This window comes from Diceros bicornis, chromosome 19 (genome assembly GCF_020826845.1).
Source record: "Diceros bicornis minor isolate mBicDic1 chromosome 19, mDicBic1.mat.cur, whole genome shotgun sequence".
NCBI lineage: Eukaryota > Metazoa > Chordata > Mammalia > Perissodactyla > Rhinocerotidae > Diceros > Diceros bicornis.
In genome coordinates, this window is record NC_080758.1 from 24,129,323 (window position 1) to 24,144,051 (window position 14,729).

A 14,729-nucleotide genomic window follows, 5' to 3' on the forward strand; every position below is an offset into this window, starting at 1 on the left:
GGCATAGCACAACTCCTGCACATAGGAGGTGTCATTAAATAGAATAATTAAGCGGATGGCCATGAAATGCAATCAACACATAGTTACTGTCACCCATGGGTTCAGACTGGGAGATACGTTCATTCTTTCATTCAATAAAAGTACTGCACACCTATTTAAGGGTTATTAACCTAAGCTAGGAGCTCTATGTCCAGAAAAATGCACTTGTGCTCAATATTTTACAGTTTCAAGGGTTTGCAGACTCCCTGGAGGCCATCTATAGTTCCACTAATAAGACCCCAAGTTAAGGACCTCTGGCTTCTGGTTAAGAAGTGTTTTGAACACCTGCTATGTGCAAACTAGGGACCCATATTCGATCACTAATACAAATGTGTTGAGTGCCTACAGCACTAATGCTGGGGGCTAGGGGACCCATTTATTAATCTATCCCTTTATTCAGCCAATGTCTTGAGGGTGTCTCATGTACCAAACCCTGAGCTGGGCATTGAGGACAAAGGTGAACAAGGAACAACAGGAGGTCCATGCCGTTGAGGCCTCATAGGCTAGCAGGGAGCAGACTAGTGTCCTGTCCTCTCCCCTTGCCTCCATTCCTACTCTGTCTCAGCTTCTACCCCACAAGGATGCAGGATAGATGCTGAAGCTGGTGCAGACAGGGAGAATTGAGCTGACACAGGAACCTTACCCCCATCTCTCAGTCTTCCTGCTCGCTCCCTACCCATGACCCCCAGGCCTGCCACCTGTGTGTTTGACTAAAGGGCAGGGATTGCTGAACCTGCTGAGTGAGTCCAGTGAGTCAGAGGTGACTCAGGTGGGCAAGAGGGCAGGCAGGCAGAGGGAGAGCCAGTGGCCCTGGGACAATGGCTCTGACCGTGTGTGTACGGCGACTGACAGGGCTGCCGGGCAGCCATGACCGACAAGTGAGGCTCAGCTTTCGAGGTGAGGCTTGCTGGGGTGCTCTAAGGATTTTTGGAACTGGGATGCTCTGGTTCTTCCATTCTCTAGGTCCCAATCTCATCCCTAGGCATCTCTATGGCCTGTCTCCTTTCTCCCCCAGCCCAATATCTCCAACTCTCTGCCTCCTTCCCTTCCCATTTTCTGCCTTTCTTTAAGGGTAAGTCCAGGGGGATTGGACTCCAGGCCAAGGGCGAGGGGTAATTATTTTTTTCTGGGGAGAGGCTGATAAATGACTAGTTTCAATTCTAAGCAGGCTTTACCCAGAAAACAAGGAGAATTCACTGTGGTCAAGAAGCAGATATTGGTGAGGTCAGTGGGGTTGGGTCCTAGATGGGGAGAAGCTGATCTGTGCCTCACCTAAGACCATCCTGGGGTTGGGGGGCTCATTCCTGGGTTTTGGGAGGTGTAGTCTCAGGAGGTGGGGTCAGTCTCAGGTTTGAGAAGTCAGACCTAGTTTGGGACAATTCAGAGTCAAGACTAGGGGGGTTTAGTTCTTGATTGGTAGTTAGCCCCAGATCAGCCCTGGTTTGGAGTAAATCCCCTGGGGGTTGGTTCCAGGTTTGGGAGATCACTTATAGAGTTAGCTCCACGTTGGGAGGGTTGGCTCCTGTTTCAGGGCTGGGAATAGGCTCTGGATTGGGGGTCAGGGTCAGCCCAGCACTGGGTATCACAAGGTTCCTCCTATCCCCAGCTCTTCCGTTGGCCACATTATGGGGCTCCACTGGCTGGGGAGACTCTGTCTGTGCAGGTGGTCAACTGCAGCCGTGTGTTCAGCCCCAGGTAAGTAGGCCTGGGGGAGCCAAGGATGCAGGTAGGGCTGGGAGGTGGCTTGGGGCCAGTCCCCTGGGTCACCCTTCTGCTCCATGCCACACCCCCAGGTCTCTGGGGACCCTGGTGATCTCCCTGCAGCAGCTACAGAGTGCCGGGCATTTGGTGGTGCGGGAGGCCCTAGTGGCTGAGAATCTGCAAGTGTCCCCGGTGAGTCCCACCAGCCTCCAGCCTGCCACCCCCAAGCCTGAGAGTCCCTCTAGATAGACGGTTCCTTTCCTCAGAGGGGAAAGCCCAGACCCAGACAGGAGTGGTAACAAGGCTCCCAAGCCAGGGGTCCTTTCATTGCAGCCCCTGCTGACGTCCCACATGGGCCAAGAACCAGGTTCAGCTCTGAGGGCTCTGAGGGCAAGGGGTGTGGCAATGGGGGAAGGAAAGGAGTTCTGTGCTGCTCCCTGACACTGCACCAGCCTCAATTCTTGTGGCAGACAAAGATGAACCTGGCTGGATTTTCCTGGTGCTTCATAGAGGGTCAGTATAGCCTGGTAGAAATGGACCTGGGTTCAAATCTCAGATCCACCATTTCCTAGCTGAGAACTTGGACAAGTTATTTAGCTTCTCCAGGCCATTTCCTCACTTATATTATGTGTAGTCATACAAAATGAGTGCTTTTCATTCAGTCTGTCACCATTTGTTGAGCCCTGATTATAAGCCAAGTGCTGTGCTGAGCAATGAGGACTGAGTGGTGAGCAAAACCAGATAAGAATTTGCTCTCTTAGAGCTCCATATCTAAAGAAAGAGGCAAACATTAAACAAATATTCATACAAATAAATGTAAAATTGCCACTGACAGGTGTTACAAAAGAGGTGGTAGGGGGCTGGGAGAGGGTATAACAGAGACATATGACCTATTTGGGCATCAGAAAAGGTTCCCTAAGAAAGTAGTGCTTAAGCTTGGAATTGAAGGGTGATAGGAGTTAACTATGTGAGAGGGGAGAAGTTCCAGGCATAAGAACCAGCATATGCAAAAGTCCAGTGCCCTGAGAGAGCATAACTGGGGTGCTGGGCAGGAGCAGACCCCAACTGAGATGGGGCTGGAAAGGTTGGCAGAGGCCAGACCATGCAGAGCTGTGAAGGCCACAGTAATGGATTTCCAAGAGCAATGAGAGAATTTTGGAGTCGTGTATGGCCCCTACAAGAGGTAAGTTGCACATGGCAGCTTCTTAACAGGTTATGAGTAGTTAACATCATTAGAGAGGAACCACAAGTTACCACAGATGCAGGCCAGGAGGGTCTCTGTTTATAGGTGGAGTAATAGGCATTGTCCTTATGCTTCTCTCAGCCCCAGGACAGTTTGAGGGGTCCTAAGGCACACTGTGTATCTGGTTTCAGGTCCAGGTGGAGCTTGAACTGAAGTACCAGCCCCCAGAGGGTGCAACTGGAGCCTGGGTGGAAGAGGACTTTGGGGCACCCATCAGGGACAGGTAACCCCCCCCCACCAACCTAAGCAAGGCCTTGTGGTCCCAGCCCAGGGAGGCTTTGGAAAGGGAAAAGCGGTACTCAGTTCTACTCTGGATCTCCTGGACATAGTGACCCTGGACTAATGCTGCCCAGGTTGCAGCTCTGTGGTCAGGCCTGGCCCTCACACTCCTTTTACTTCTCCTTCTCCCAGCTCAGAGCTGATCATCCCCAATGTGGGTTTCCAGGAGCTGGAGTAAGTATGTGGGGATGACCTGGGGTCACTGGGTCAGTCTTGAGATTAGGAGCCAGTGATGTGGAGTCAGTCTTTGGGTCTGGGATCAGTACTGGATCAATTCCAGGGTGAGAAGTCACTCCTAGAGTCAGGGGTCAGTTCTGAAATTAGAGAGTTCCCAGATTAGCAGTCAGTCCTGGGATCAGTGGGGTCAGTCAAAGGTTCGGGGGTCAGTCCTAGGGTCAGGGAAGTTAAGGGATGCCTAAAGATGGGTGAGAGTTCCCAGACATGTCCCTTGAGAGCCTTTCTTATCAGGCCTGGGGAGGCCCGGCTGGAGCGCCGGGCAGCAGCATTGGGCCGCAGGCTAGCTCAAGGCCTAAGTCAGCAGGATGATGAAGAAAATGAGCTGGAGCTGGAGCTGGAGCTGGAGCTGGAGGACGAGCCTGATGTGGAGCTTTCCGGCATAGTGTTCAGCCCCCTCAAGAGGTAACTTGTACCCACTGCACACTTGCTCCCACACTCCACCAGTGTGTCAATCTCACTCAGTCACACATGTAGGCCCTTGCCCATCCACTCTCACAAACACACAGTCCCAGGGTATGGGTGATGAGTGGATGTCCTGGGGTCAAGGGTCACTCAGTCCTAGGTATAGACACTGTCACATTCACACACACAGTTACACTGGCTCACATACAGCTTCTGGAACCCATGTAGGTGTTGGAAGTGTGATGAGGGCAAAGAATTCTGTCTCTTTTGCTCACTGCAGTGTCCTAGTGCCTAAAAGAGTAGGTTTGGCACACAGTAGGTGCTCGATAAATCTTTGCTGCATGAATGAATGGTTTTAGGGCTCCAGGAATGAGTCAAATTCTGGGTGTAGGGTTGAGATAGAGGCAAACCAAGACAGAAGTACTCAGAATCCAAAAGTTCAGAGGGAGAAGAGATCTTATCCCCAGCACAAAGCAAGAGTGTGTGTGTGGTGGAGGGAAGAAGTGAAGTGAGAGCTGACCTTAACCCTCTCTGCAGCCGAGCACGGGGCCTGGCTGGTGGGGATCCCTTCCAGGTGTCCGGAACCCGGGACTTCCAGGTAAGCTCTTCCCTCCAGGCCCTAACTCTTGGGGAATACCACCTGCCCTCCACACGTTCCTCCCTCCTATCTTGGCAGCCGTGGCTTCCTCTTCTCCTCCTTCCGCACTCTTCAGGTGGGGGTCACGGTGCTGGAGGCCCAGAAGCTGGTGGGAGTCAACATTAACCCCTATGTGGCCGTGCGTGTTGGGGAGCAGCGCCGAGTGACCGCCACACAGCGCGGGACCAACTGCCCCTTCTGCAACGAGGTGTGTGCGACCACGGAAGAGCGGGGACCTGAGAAGATGAGCCGGACCCGGGATAAGAACTGTCCGCGGAGGGGCCTGGCCTAGGTGGAAATAAGCCAGCTGCGGCGGAGGCTGAGGGCCGTCTAGGGAAATGGTGTAAAGAGGCACCATCCCAGGGCAAGGAGGGCGTTCCCTTTGCAAGAGGCAGGGGCCAGAGGGCGTGAGCCCTTCACAGACAACCGTCTCTCACCTCTCTTGTTTCCCCACTTCAACCCAGTACTTCTTGTTCGAATTTCATGAGACCCAGCTTCACCTCCAAGACTTGCTGCTGGAGATCACGGTGAGGCGGTAGGGTGAGAGGTTTCCGACAGAGAAGGGGAGATGCCCAAGCTCCAGGACTAACGCCACCTTCCCCCAGGCTTTTCATTCGCAGACCCTCCCCTTTATGGCCGCCCGGATAGGCACCTTCAGGATGGACCTGGGCATTATCTTCGACCAGCCAGGTACCGAGCCCTCCCGTCATTGAGATTCATCCGCACCGACAAGGGAAACTGACCTCCTGGGCGCTGATTCCTATGTGCTAACTTGTGAGCCCGCACTCTCTTGCGAAGGCTGACCTCCACGCACTCCCGCTCCTCCCTTCTGGGCTGGACATGAACTCCGGCCATTGTCCAACACTCAGATCCCAGCCCCACGACCGCGCCGCGCATCCCGCCGATCTCCGCTGACACTCGGCCTGCCCCTCTACCTGCAGATGGCCACTTCTACCAGAAATGGGCTCCGCTGCACGACCCTCGGGACACTCGCTCCGGGACCAAGGGCTTCGTCAAGGTCACTTTGTCCGTGAAGGCGCGCGGGGACCTGCCCCCTCCGCTGCCACCCCCCAGCCCGTGGCACAGATCGGACATCTAGAAGTGAGCTGGAGAGGGGTGGGTAGGGGAGGGTAGGACTGGGCGTGGCCTCCGGGACGCAGAGAGGGGGAGGGGCCGAGACTCGGGCTTCTCAGCCCCTCAGTGCCCCCTGCCCTAGGAACCTGCTCCTGCCGCGGGGGGTGCCGGCCCACAGGCCGTGGGCGCGGCTGCGAGTACGCGTGTGCCGCGCGGAGGGGCTCCCCGCGCTGCGCCCCAGCCTGCTGGGCAGCCTGGCCCGTGCCCTGCAAGATCGGCGCGTGCTCCTGGACCCCTACGTGCGGGTGTCTTTCCTGCGGCAGCGGTAAGTCCCTCCAGTCCCCACCCTGCCGAGGCTCAGGCTCTGGTCCCGTGCTGACCCCTCTCCGCCTGCCTTCACCACCGCGCTCAGAGCGAGACGTCCGTACGCGGGGGAGGCGGCGGCGCCCGAGTGGAACGAGCAGCTGAGCTTCGTGGAGCTCTTCCCGCCGCTGACACGCGGCCTACGTCTGCAGCTGCGGGACGACGCGCCCCTGGCGGATATGGCCCTCGCCACGCACGTGCTGGACCTGAGGCAGATCTCACACCCGGGCCGCGCGGGTGAGCGCATCTGGCCGACGCGTGCTGCCCCCGCCTGGGCCCTATCGGCGGTGGTCCCGCCCCCGACAGCAAACTCGATTTTCGCGATCCCACTCTGCTTAGAAAGTCGGGTCCACCCCACATAACAACCTGTACACCAAGCCGGCCCCTCCCTTCGGAGCCTCACCTGTCGCCCCCAGACTGCAAACCCCACCCTCGGTTTGGCTCCGTTGACAAAATCCTAACTACAGCTGCAAATCCAGTAACCACTCCAGCCCGGTTCTCCCTACAGATTTACACGTACGGAAACAAGCCCAGTCCACATCCGTTTACCCCAGTCCGTTATGGGATCACCCGTAGCTTCGCCCCAATCCTGACTCCACCTCCAGGGCTCTGGCTCCGCCCCTAGAGCCTTCGCTCCATCTGTCTGCAGCGCCTTTGGGAGCTGAGCTGGTTAGAAGTGCTCCCAGGTCGTGGTCCACAGCTGTCGGTCCACAGCTGTTCGCAGACTTCCCTCCCAGAGCGGCCGAGGCCCCCCGCCCGAACTTGCAGTAAATGAGGGTGTGGTGCATAAACTGACGTAGTACCCACCTGCCCCATGCTCCCCTCCAAAGTACTGTTCTTCTCCCTCACAGCGGGGTTTAACCCCACCTTCGGCCCGGCCTGGGTGCCTCTCTATGGCTCGCTCCCCAGCGGGGGGCTCCGGGATGGTCTTCAAATTCTCAATGAAGGCCTTGGCCAAGGCATTTGGTTCCGCGGCCGCCTGCTGGTGGCTGTGTCCATGGAGGTGTTGGAGGGGAGAGCTGAACCTGAGCCTACGCAGACCCCACAGGGGTCGAGGTTGCCCCGGCTCATGGGAAAGAAGAAAAAAGCCAGGCGAGGCCAGACTCCAACGGGGATTCCACAGCACGGGGATGTCAGCTCCAGTGCTGATGGGCCCGAGATTCCTAGTGCCATGGAGGTGGAGGTGGAGGAGTTGCTGCCGCTGCCAGAGGTGGGGGCTGGGGTTTAACAAAGGGGCGGGGCCCCTCTCAGCTCTGGAGTGTGTAACCAGCTACCAGGCATTAAATACAGGAAGGGGTGGGGTGGGGTGGTGGTGACTCAATCTGGGGGCCTGGGTGAAGAATGCAGTGTGTGTACACATGTGCCGTTGTGTATATACACATGTGGGGGGAGGGGGGCTGACTAATCAGAGGTGGGCGGGAGGACTAAGCCCGGGATCTAATTGGGGCTGCAAGGGGCAGAAGGGAGGTAGGATACCTGCAGTGAATCTTCTAGGCCTTGGTTGAGTGTCTTATCTGTGGCCACTGTGGCCAAGCATAGTCTGCGCTGCAACCTGGGAGGGTGGGGGCTGACTCCAGCCTGACACACCTTTTCCAGAACTCCCTGGCACCCTGTGAAGATTTCCTGCTCTTCGGTGTGCTCTTCGAGGCCACCATGATTGACCCCACCCTGGCCTCCCAGCCCATCAGCTTTGAGATCTCCATTGGTGTGTGCCAATCCCCTGAGGGTCATGGGTTTGAGGGTGGGCACTTTTGTTCCGGACTTAGCCCCTTGGAATGGACAGTTGACCTTCAGTCAGAGGAGGGCCCTGACTTCTATTGAGGCAGAGGAGGTTGAGGGAGGGGTCAGGCCCTCAGCCTGGCACCCGCTGACACTTGCTCCTCCGAGCAGGTCGTGCAGGCCGCCAGGAGGAGCAAATGGGCCGAGGGTCCGGGGCCAAAGAGGGAGCAGAGAGTGCAGCGGGGGAGGCGCAGCCTCTGCTGGAGTCGGACTTGGGAATCCGGCCGGTGGAGGAGGTGGAGCTGGGGACCCCTGCTCAGTGGCCTGAGCCTGTGGATGGCAGCGGTTGAGTGCTCCTGGTGGCTGGGAGGAGGGCGTTGAGAGATCCCCAGTGGCCCAGGACTGCCCCTTGCAGCCTCAGCTCCTCTCCGCTCGGCCCAGGCCGTACCTGTGCTTGCCCCTGCATCACCGCAAGCCGTGCGTGCACGTGTGGAGCCGCTGGGAGGATCACACGTGGCGCCTGCAGAGCAGTAACTGCGTGAGGAAGGTGGCCCAGAGGCTGGTGAGAGCGAGGCGGGTGCCCACAGGTAGAGGCTGGGACATAAGAGTGTGGGGGAGACTGCAGCCTTTGAAGGGAGCTCTGGAGCAGGGCTAACAGGTGGAGCACCAGGGAGCCAGCACCTGGTTGGTGCAAGGCCTGAGGGTCAAAGAGCACAGCTTCTGGGTGAACTGAGGAGGCAGGAAATCATGGGAGGTCAGAGATTCAGAACTGTCGGACCCAGGAAGGGGCTGAGTGAAGGACATGGGTAGAATTACTGGGGGCCCAACTCCACAGGTGTGGAGCCAGTAGAGGGCTAGAAAAACTGAACCCCGACCCGGATGGAGCCAAAAAAGGGAGGGGCCCAGAGGTGCTGTTGTGAGTGGGCGGGCCCTGGGGTGGGGTTGCGATCTAAAAGATGTCGGAGTCTGGGACCCTAATGACTCTGACCCTCTCGCCCGGTTGTGCAGGACCAGGGGCTGCAGGAGGCTGAGACTCTGCAGCACAGGCCGGGGCCCGGCGCCTGCACTCGACTCAAGCAGGCGCTGGAAGAGCTGGTGGCTGGGAGCAGGTGAGCTGAGAGCCTGCGCCTCACTGCTGCCTATATCCGCGCCAACTCCAGAGTGAGGGAGACTCATGGGGGCTGTTTGGACCCAAGGGCAAGTAGAAGCTGCGGTTGCTCTGCACTTTACAGAAGAATGGGAAGGAGATTATTGTCCATATCCGAGGGAGCTTGATGGAAATTATTGGAGGATAGGCCACTGCCCTCCAATAAGCTCCCTTTCCTAGAGATTTATCCCTTTTCCCCTCTTATCAAATCTCCCTTGCCCCTCTCCTCCACACTCGTTCCAGCTAGTATCCTCCTCCCCTACTTCATGAAGAAAATAGAAACCTCACCTTCCTCTGTCCCATCTACCACCTTGCCAGCTTCTGTATCCATCTGCTCTCCTTCCTTCCTACAACAGAAAAGAAGTGTCCCTGTTCCCATAGCCACAGCTGTGATCTTGATTTCATTTTCTCTCACCTCCTGGAGGAATTAGCTCTGCAATTGTCCACTTTCTCTCCTGCAGCGTCAACTGGTCCCTAGTTACCAGGTCATTACTGTAACCACATAAATTTGTTCTAGTCACTTCCACCTTTGACCTTCACTGACCTAAATTCCATAACCTGCTTCAGGTACTTCAGTGTTCTTCTGATCCTATTCTTAAAAGAGTTGTTTATCCATTTATTCAATAAATATTTATGACACTTACCATGCTGGCCCAACCCACTGATCCTTTTTAAGGATAAGTTAGAGCCTATCTCTTCTCTTCTCAAAACCTTCAGTGGGGGGGAGCCGGCGGGGGGCCGGCCCCGTGGCTTAGTGGTTAAGTACACGTGCTCCACTACTGGCGGCCCGGGTTCGGATCCGGGGTGCGCACGGACGCACCGCTTCCCTGGCCATGCTGAGGCTGCGTCCCACATACAGCAACTAGAAGGATGTGCAACTATGACATACAGCTATCCACTGGGGCTTTGGGGGGAAAAAAAAAAAAAAGAAAGGAGGAGGATTGGCAATAGATGTTAGCTCAGAGCCGGTCTTCCTCAGCAAAAAGAGGAGGATTAATATGGATGTTAGCTCAGGGCTGATCTTGCTCTCAAAAAAAAAAAAAAGGATCAGTGGGGGAGGGATGGTATAAGAGAGGAAGCAGACAGATGATTACTTTGTAATAGTTCAGGTGACCAATAATGATGAGTTGAATCTGGGGAGGTTGCAGTGGACATAGAGTGACATGAATGGATTCAAGAGCAATTTTGGACTTTGGAGGTGACACTTCAGGACTTGCTAATGGATAGATATAGGGGATGAGGAAACGTGCAAAGAGTCCTGAAAGACTCCCATGATTTTGGCTTGCACACCTATGTAGATGGTGCTATTTAGTGAGCTATGGAAAACAAGAGAAGAAGGTCTGAAGGGAGTGAAGGGAATATCAGAAGTTCATTTTCGGACATGTGAACTTTGAAGTAGATGTCTATTAGACTTACAAATGGACATGTCTGCTAGGCAGTTAGCTACGTGAGTTGAATTCTGGGAAGAGTTCTAGGCTGGAAATGAAAATTTGGGAGCTGTCAATACGTAGATGGAACTGGATAAGATTATTTAGGGAGCACAGAAAAGAGAAATCTGAGGACCTGGAGAGCTCTAGCATTTGGAGGCAGGGTGGAAGAGGAGGACTCAGACAAGGGCCTAGTCATAGGTGGTCACTTTTCTGTTCTCATCTTACTCAACCTTTCAGTGTCAGTGGACACGGTTGACCTCACTCTCCTTCTTGAAATATTCTGCTATTGACTTCCGTGCCTCTGGTTTTCCTTCTGTTTCCTTCTCATTCTCATCTCTTGCTGGCCATTCCTTCTCATCTCTTTTGCTGACTCCCTCTCTTCTTGACCTCTAAATGTTCCAAATGTTCATGGGTGTGTGTCCCAGGGCTTCATTATAAGGCTCTCTGCCTACATTCTTTCCATCTCCAAAAGAGCAACCACTTTTAATGCAATTTAATTCCTTGTTTGATTTCCCATACAGTGCAATTAAACTTTCCACTTTCACTTTACTGAAATTATTTTATTACTGGAATTATTCTTTGGCAGGGAAATTTCAGTGAAAGATTTGCCCATTTATATTTCACTATTTATAGCTTTGGGCAGTGTGGTTTTCTTTTGTGGCTACTATTTCAACCAGATCCAATTTCTCTGAATCCAATTTTGTGGATCTAAATCTTGCCAGGAAGATTTGATTCTCCTGTCAATTTTTAATCAATAGCAAATGTTAATAGATGCAGTTTTGACCCTTGTCAGTTTTATTTTATGCTAATTATTTCTACCAATAGAAGTCTTGGAGCAAAGAGCGTTAGTGTATGCTCTGGGGGCAGTATTAGATGAAAAATCCTTGGAGTCATTTTCATTTGATATATTTTTGAAATTTTCCATAATAAAAACTTAGGAAATTGTTGGGAGTCAAAAAGGGCCCAAAATATCACATCTCAAAAATCATTTTACTTTTCCCAACAAATATTTTTTGAGCATCTATTAGGTGCCAGGCCCTGAGGATATAGTGGTAATCAGAATGAAGTCCTTGCCCTAGCTTACTATCTATTTAGACAGACAGATAAAGCAGAGTATAAGGATGGAGAAAGTGGCAAGGGCTGTTTAGATGAAGTGATCAGGGAAGGCCTTTGAAGAGGTAACATTTCAGCAGAGACCTGAATGAAGAATGGGAGTAAGCCATGCAAAGATCTAGGGGTAGAACGTTCTAGCAGAGGAAGCAGCTAATACAAAGGCCTTAATGTAATGGGCTTTGTGTGTTCATGGAGGACAAAAAAGGCCAGTGTGACTATAGGGTTGTGAAAGAAGGGGAGAGTAACATTTGATCAGGACAGGGAGATAAAGGGAGCCAGATCATGTAGAGCCTTTTAGGTAAGAGTGGAACTAGTAAGAGTAGCTAGGAGGCAGTTGTGATAATCCTAGGTGAGATATGATGGTGGCTTGGAGTAGGGTGATCCTGGAGAAGGAGAAAAGTGGTCAGATTCTGGATGTATTTTATAGGTAGAGCCTAAATAATATGCTGATGGATTCATGTGGAATGTGAGAGAAAGAACGAGCAGTGAAGGATAACTCTGACATTTTGGAGTAAAGCATGTTTTCTTTGGAGGAGGGGGTTCATTGGAACCCAAGAAACATGCACTTGGTTTGGGCATGTAATCTTTGACCTATCTTTAGTCAGTGTTGGAATTGTCAAGCATAAGGTCCATCTGAGTCTTTAACGTGCAAATGAATCCCCGAGGGTATACACATGCAGTTTCTGACATAGCAGGTCTGGGGTGGGGCTGAGATTCTGTATTTTTTTTTTCCTGAGGAAGATCAGCCCTGAGCTAACATCCGTTGCCAATCCTCCTCATTTTTGCTGAGGAAGACTGGCCCTGGGCTAACATCCATGCCCATCTTCCTCTACTTTATATGGGATGCTGCCCCAGAATGGCTTGACAAGCGGTGCATTGGTGCACACCCGGGATCCGAACCTGTGAACCCTCAGGCCGCTGAAGTGGAGCGCGCGCACTTAACCGCTCCACCACCAAGCTGGCCCCCATGAGATTCTGCGTTTTTAACTATGTGATACCAATGCTGTTGCTCACACTTTGAGTAGCCAGGGCAGTAGAGGGTTAAATACTAGTGCATTCTAAGGCTCAAACGTGAGGCTGGCCTCAATGAATTTGGGCATGGTCCAAATACAGAAGCCATCCTTGACTGGGAAAGGGCACCTCTCTGAGAACATGTGAGGGAGTCTGGGTGTGAGGGAGTCTGGGTGTGAGGGCCTGCTCTGAGGAAGGTGGCTCCTAAGGGTCCGTGTTCCCTCCTTTGACTCCCACCTGCCACACCCGTCCCTGCTCACTACAGACAGTTTTGCCACGGTGCTGAGCGCAGAACAATGACCCGGCCTAATGCCCTGGATCGATGCCGAGGGAAACTGCTGGTGCATAGCCTGGTATGGTCTGGGGAAGGGGGAATCATGGGCACTTAGCTGGGGCTCTCCACTCACGTTCTCTTCCTGCCCTTCCAGAACCTGTTGGCAAAGCAAGGACTGCGGCTTCTACGGGGCCTGAGACAGGGCAATGTGCAAAAGAAGGTGGCACTGGCCAAGAAGCTCCTGGCAAAATTGCACTTCCTGGCCCAGGAGGTACTGCCTTGCCCACCCATTTCCCTACTCTGAATACCTTTCTCCTATGTTTCCAGAGGCCTCTGGTCAGGGGTGACCTAACATTTGTCCTGTGGATTGAGCCAGACCGAGGGGTCTGTTGCTCTAGGCATCGGATCAGCTCCATTTAGAGCAGCTAATAGTGAAGATAAGTGTTCCAGGCCCAGCAGGGATGCAGGGAACATGAAGGATTTCTTTGGATGAAGATTTGAGAGTACATTTCCTTGGCATGACTTCCCTGGTCTGAAGCTCTGAACACAACATGCGTGAGTGGTGAAGGGAGTTCACATTTTTGGAATGCTTCCTCTGCTAAGTGTCTACATGTGTTATCTTGTGTGATCCTTCCAGCAACCTTGGGGAAGACATTACCCCATTTGACAGGTGCAGAAACTGGGGCTTAGAGAGGGAAGGTGACTGGTCCACCATGTCATAGATGGTTAAGTGACAGAGCTAGAATTCAAAGCCAGTTCTGCCTCATTCTGAAGCTCAGTGCTTCCCAAAGGCACAGAAAGTTTTGACCTCTGGGGCCGGTATGTCCTCAGGGTCAAACAGTGAGGAGTTGGATACTTGGTCTCAGACCTTGAACGACAAGTTGAAGTTTGGCAAGTGTGAAAGAATGAAGACCATGTGCAAAGGCACAGAATCAGGTAGGCCTGGGCAGCTGGAAGACAGAGTAGTAGGAGACGGGATAGAGACCCTTATTATATTGAATTTTAGTGCAAAATTACTTTATTTATTTGGAATGAAAACCTCCTTTTGTTAGCTGACATTTAAAAACACTTTTTGACTTAAACATGCATCCTGAAATAATATAGTTTAGTTTTGTTATTTTTCAAACTTTATATAATACTGTTTATATTATTTTGGTCAATATTATATTTGTGAGATTTATCTGTATCATTGCATGTAGCTGTAATTTGTCCATTTTAATTGCTATGTAATATTCCACTGAATGACTATATTACAATTTGCTTATTCAGTCCACTGTTGATGGATACCTGTGTTGATCCCAAGGGATGGTGATTAGAAACGATGTTTCCAAGACCATTTTTGTACATGTCCTGGGGAACAAGTGCAAGAGTTTCTCTAGGGCAGTATTTCTCAAACTTTTTTGGTCTCAGGACTCCTTAACCCCCTAATAATTACTGGGGACCCCAAAGAGCTTTTTTTAATGTAGATTGTATCTATTGATATTTACCACTATCTAAACTAAAACTGAAAAATTTAAAAAACCTGAGAAATAAAAATGTATTTATTAATTAAAAAAACAATAGTAAACCCATTGCAAGATAACATAAATAACATATTTTTATGAAAAATAGCTATATCCTCCACAACAAAAACTTTAGTGAGAAGAATGGCATTGCTTTACATTTTTTCAAATGTCTAGCAAAGAACTTTTTATACTCTGTTGTATTAAAATCCATCAGTCTATCTTGTACTTTGAATGGATCTATTATCCTTGCATGATTTTGAATCATCATACATAGGTCATTTGGAAATTTGGTTCACTGACTTATGTAGATCTTCCATATGTTGGCATATTTCATTATATAGTATTAAGACATCACATTCATTAATATTACTACCAATCTCATTAGAAAAACCTTTAAGTGTTGGGAAGCTGTCAGCTCACAGTGGCTGATACAAGAGATACAATTTTTCCAAAATTGTAATTTTCACTCGTTTTGTTTCTGATCTTAGAGGGAAGGCTATCATCCTTTCACTATTAAGTATGATATTAGCTGTGGGTTTACATAAATGCCGTTTA

At 51.6% G+C, this 14,729-nt stretch overlaps 1 protein-coding gene across 1 annotated transcript in view; it reads left to right on the top strand.

Annotated features, from left to right (window-relative positions):
* Positions 1 to 802: 802 nt before the first annotated feature.
* Positions 803 to 14,729, top strand: part of LOC131418178 (fer-1-like protein 4) — a 42,824-nt gene continuing 28,897 nt past the window's right edge. Inside the window, 21 exon segments of the mRNA XM_058562175.1 lie at positions 803 to 936; positions 1,208 to 1,263; positions 1,646 to 1,734; positions 1,833 to 1,932; positions 3,115 to 3,206; positions 3,395 to 3,436; positions 3,731 to 3,901; positions 4,439 to 4,499; positions 4,615 to 4,746; positions 5,003 to 5,065; positions 5,144 to 5,228; positions 5,480 to 5,639; positions 5,755 to 5,937; positions 6,025 to 6,212; positions 6,827 to 7,185; positions 7,572 to 7,680; positions 7,866 to 8,046; positions 8,136 to 8,256; positions 8,703 to 8,803; positions 12,661 to 12,748; positions 12,824 to 12,940. Of these exon segments, the coding sequence (XP_058418158.1) occupies positions 858 to 936; positions 1,208 to 1,263; positions 1,646 to 1,734; positions 1,833 to 1,932; positions 3,115 to 3,206; positions 3,395 to 3,436; positions 3,731 to 3,901; positions 4,439 to 4,499; positions 4,615 to 4,746; positions 5,003 to 5,065; positions 5,144 to 5,228; positions 5,480 to 5,639; positions 5,755 to 5,937; positions 6,025 to 6,212; positions 6,827 to 7,185; positions 7,572 to 7,680; positions 7,866 to 8,046; positions 8,136 to 8,256; positions 8,703 to 8,803; positions 12,661 to 12,748; positions 12,824 to 12,940 (2,577 nt within the window). The 5' untranslated portion in view covers positions 803 to 857.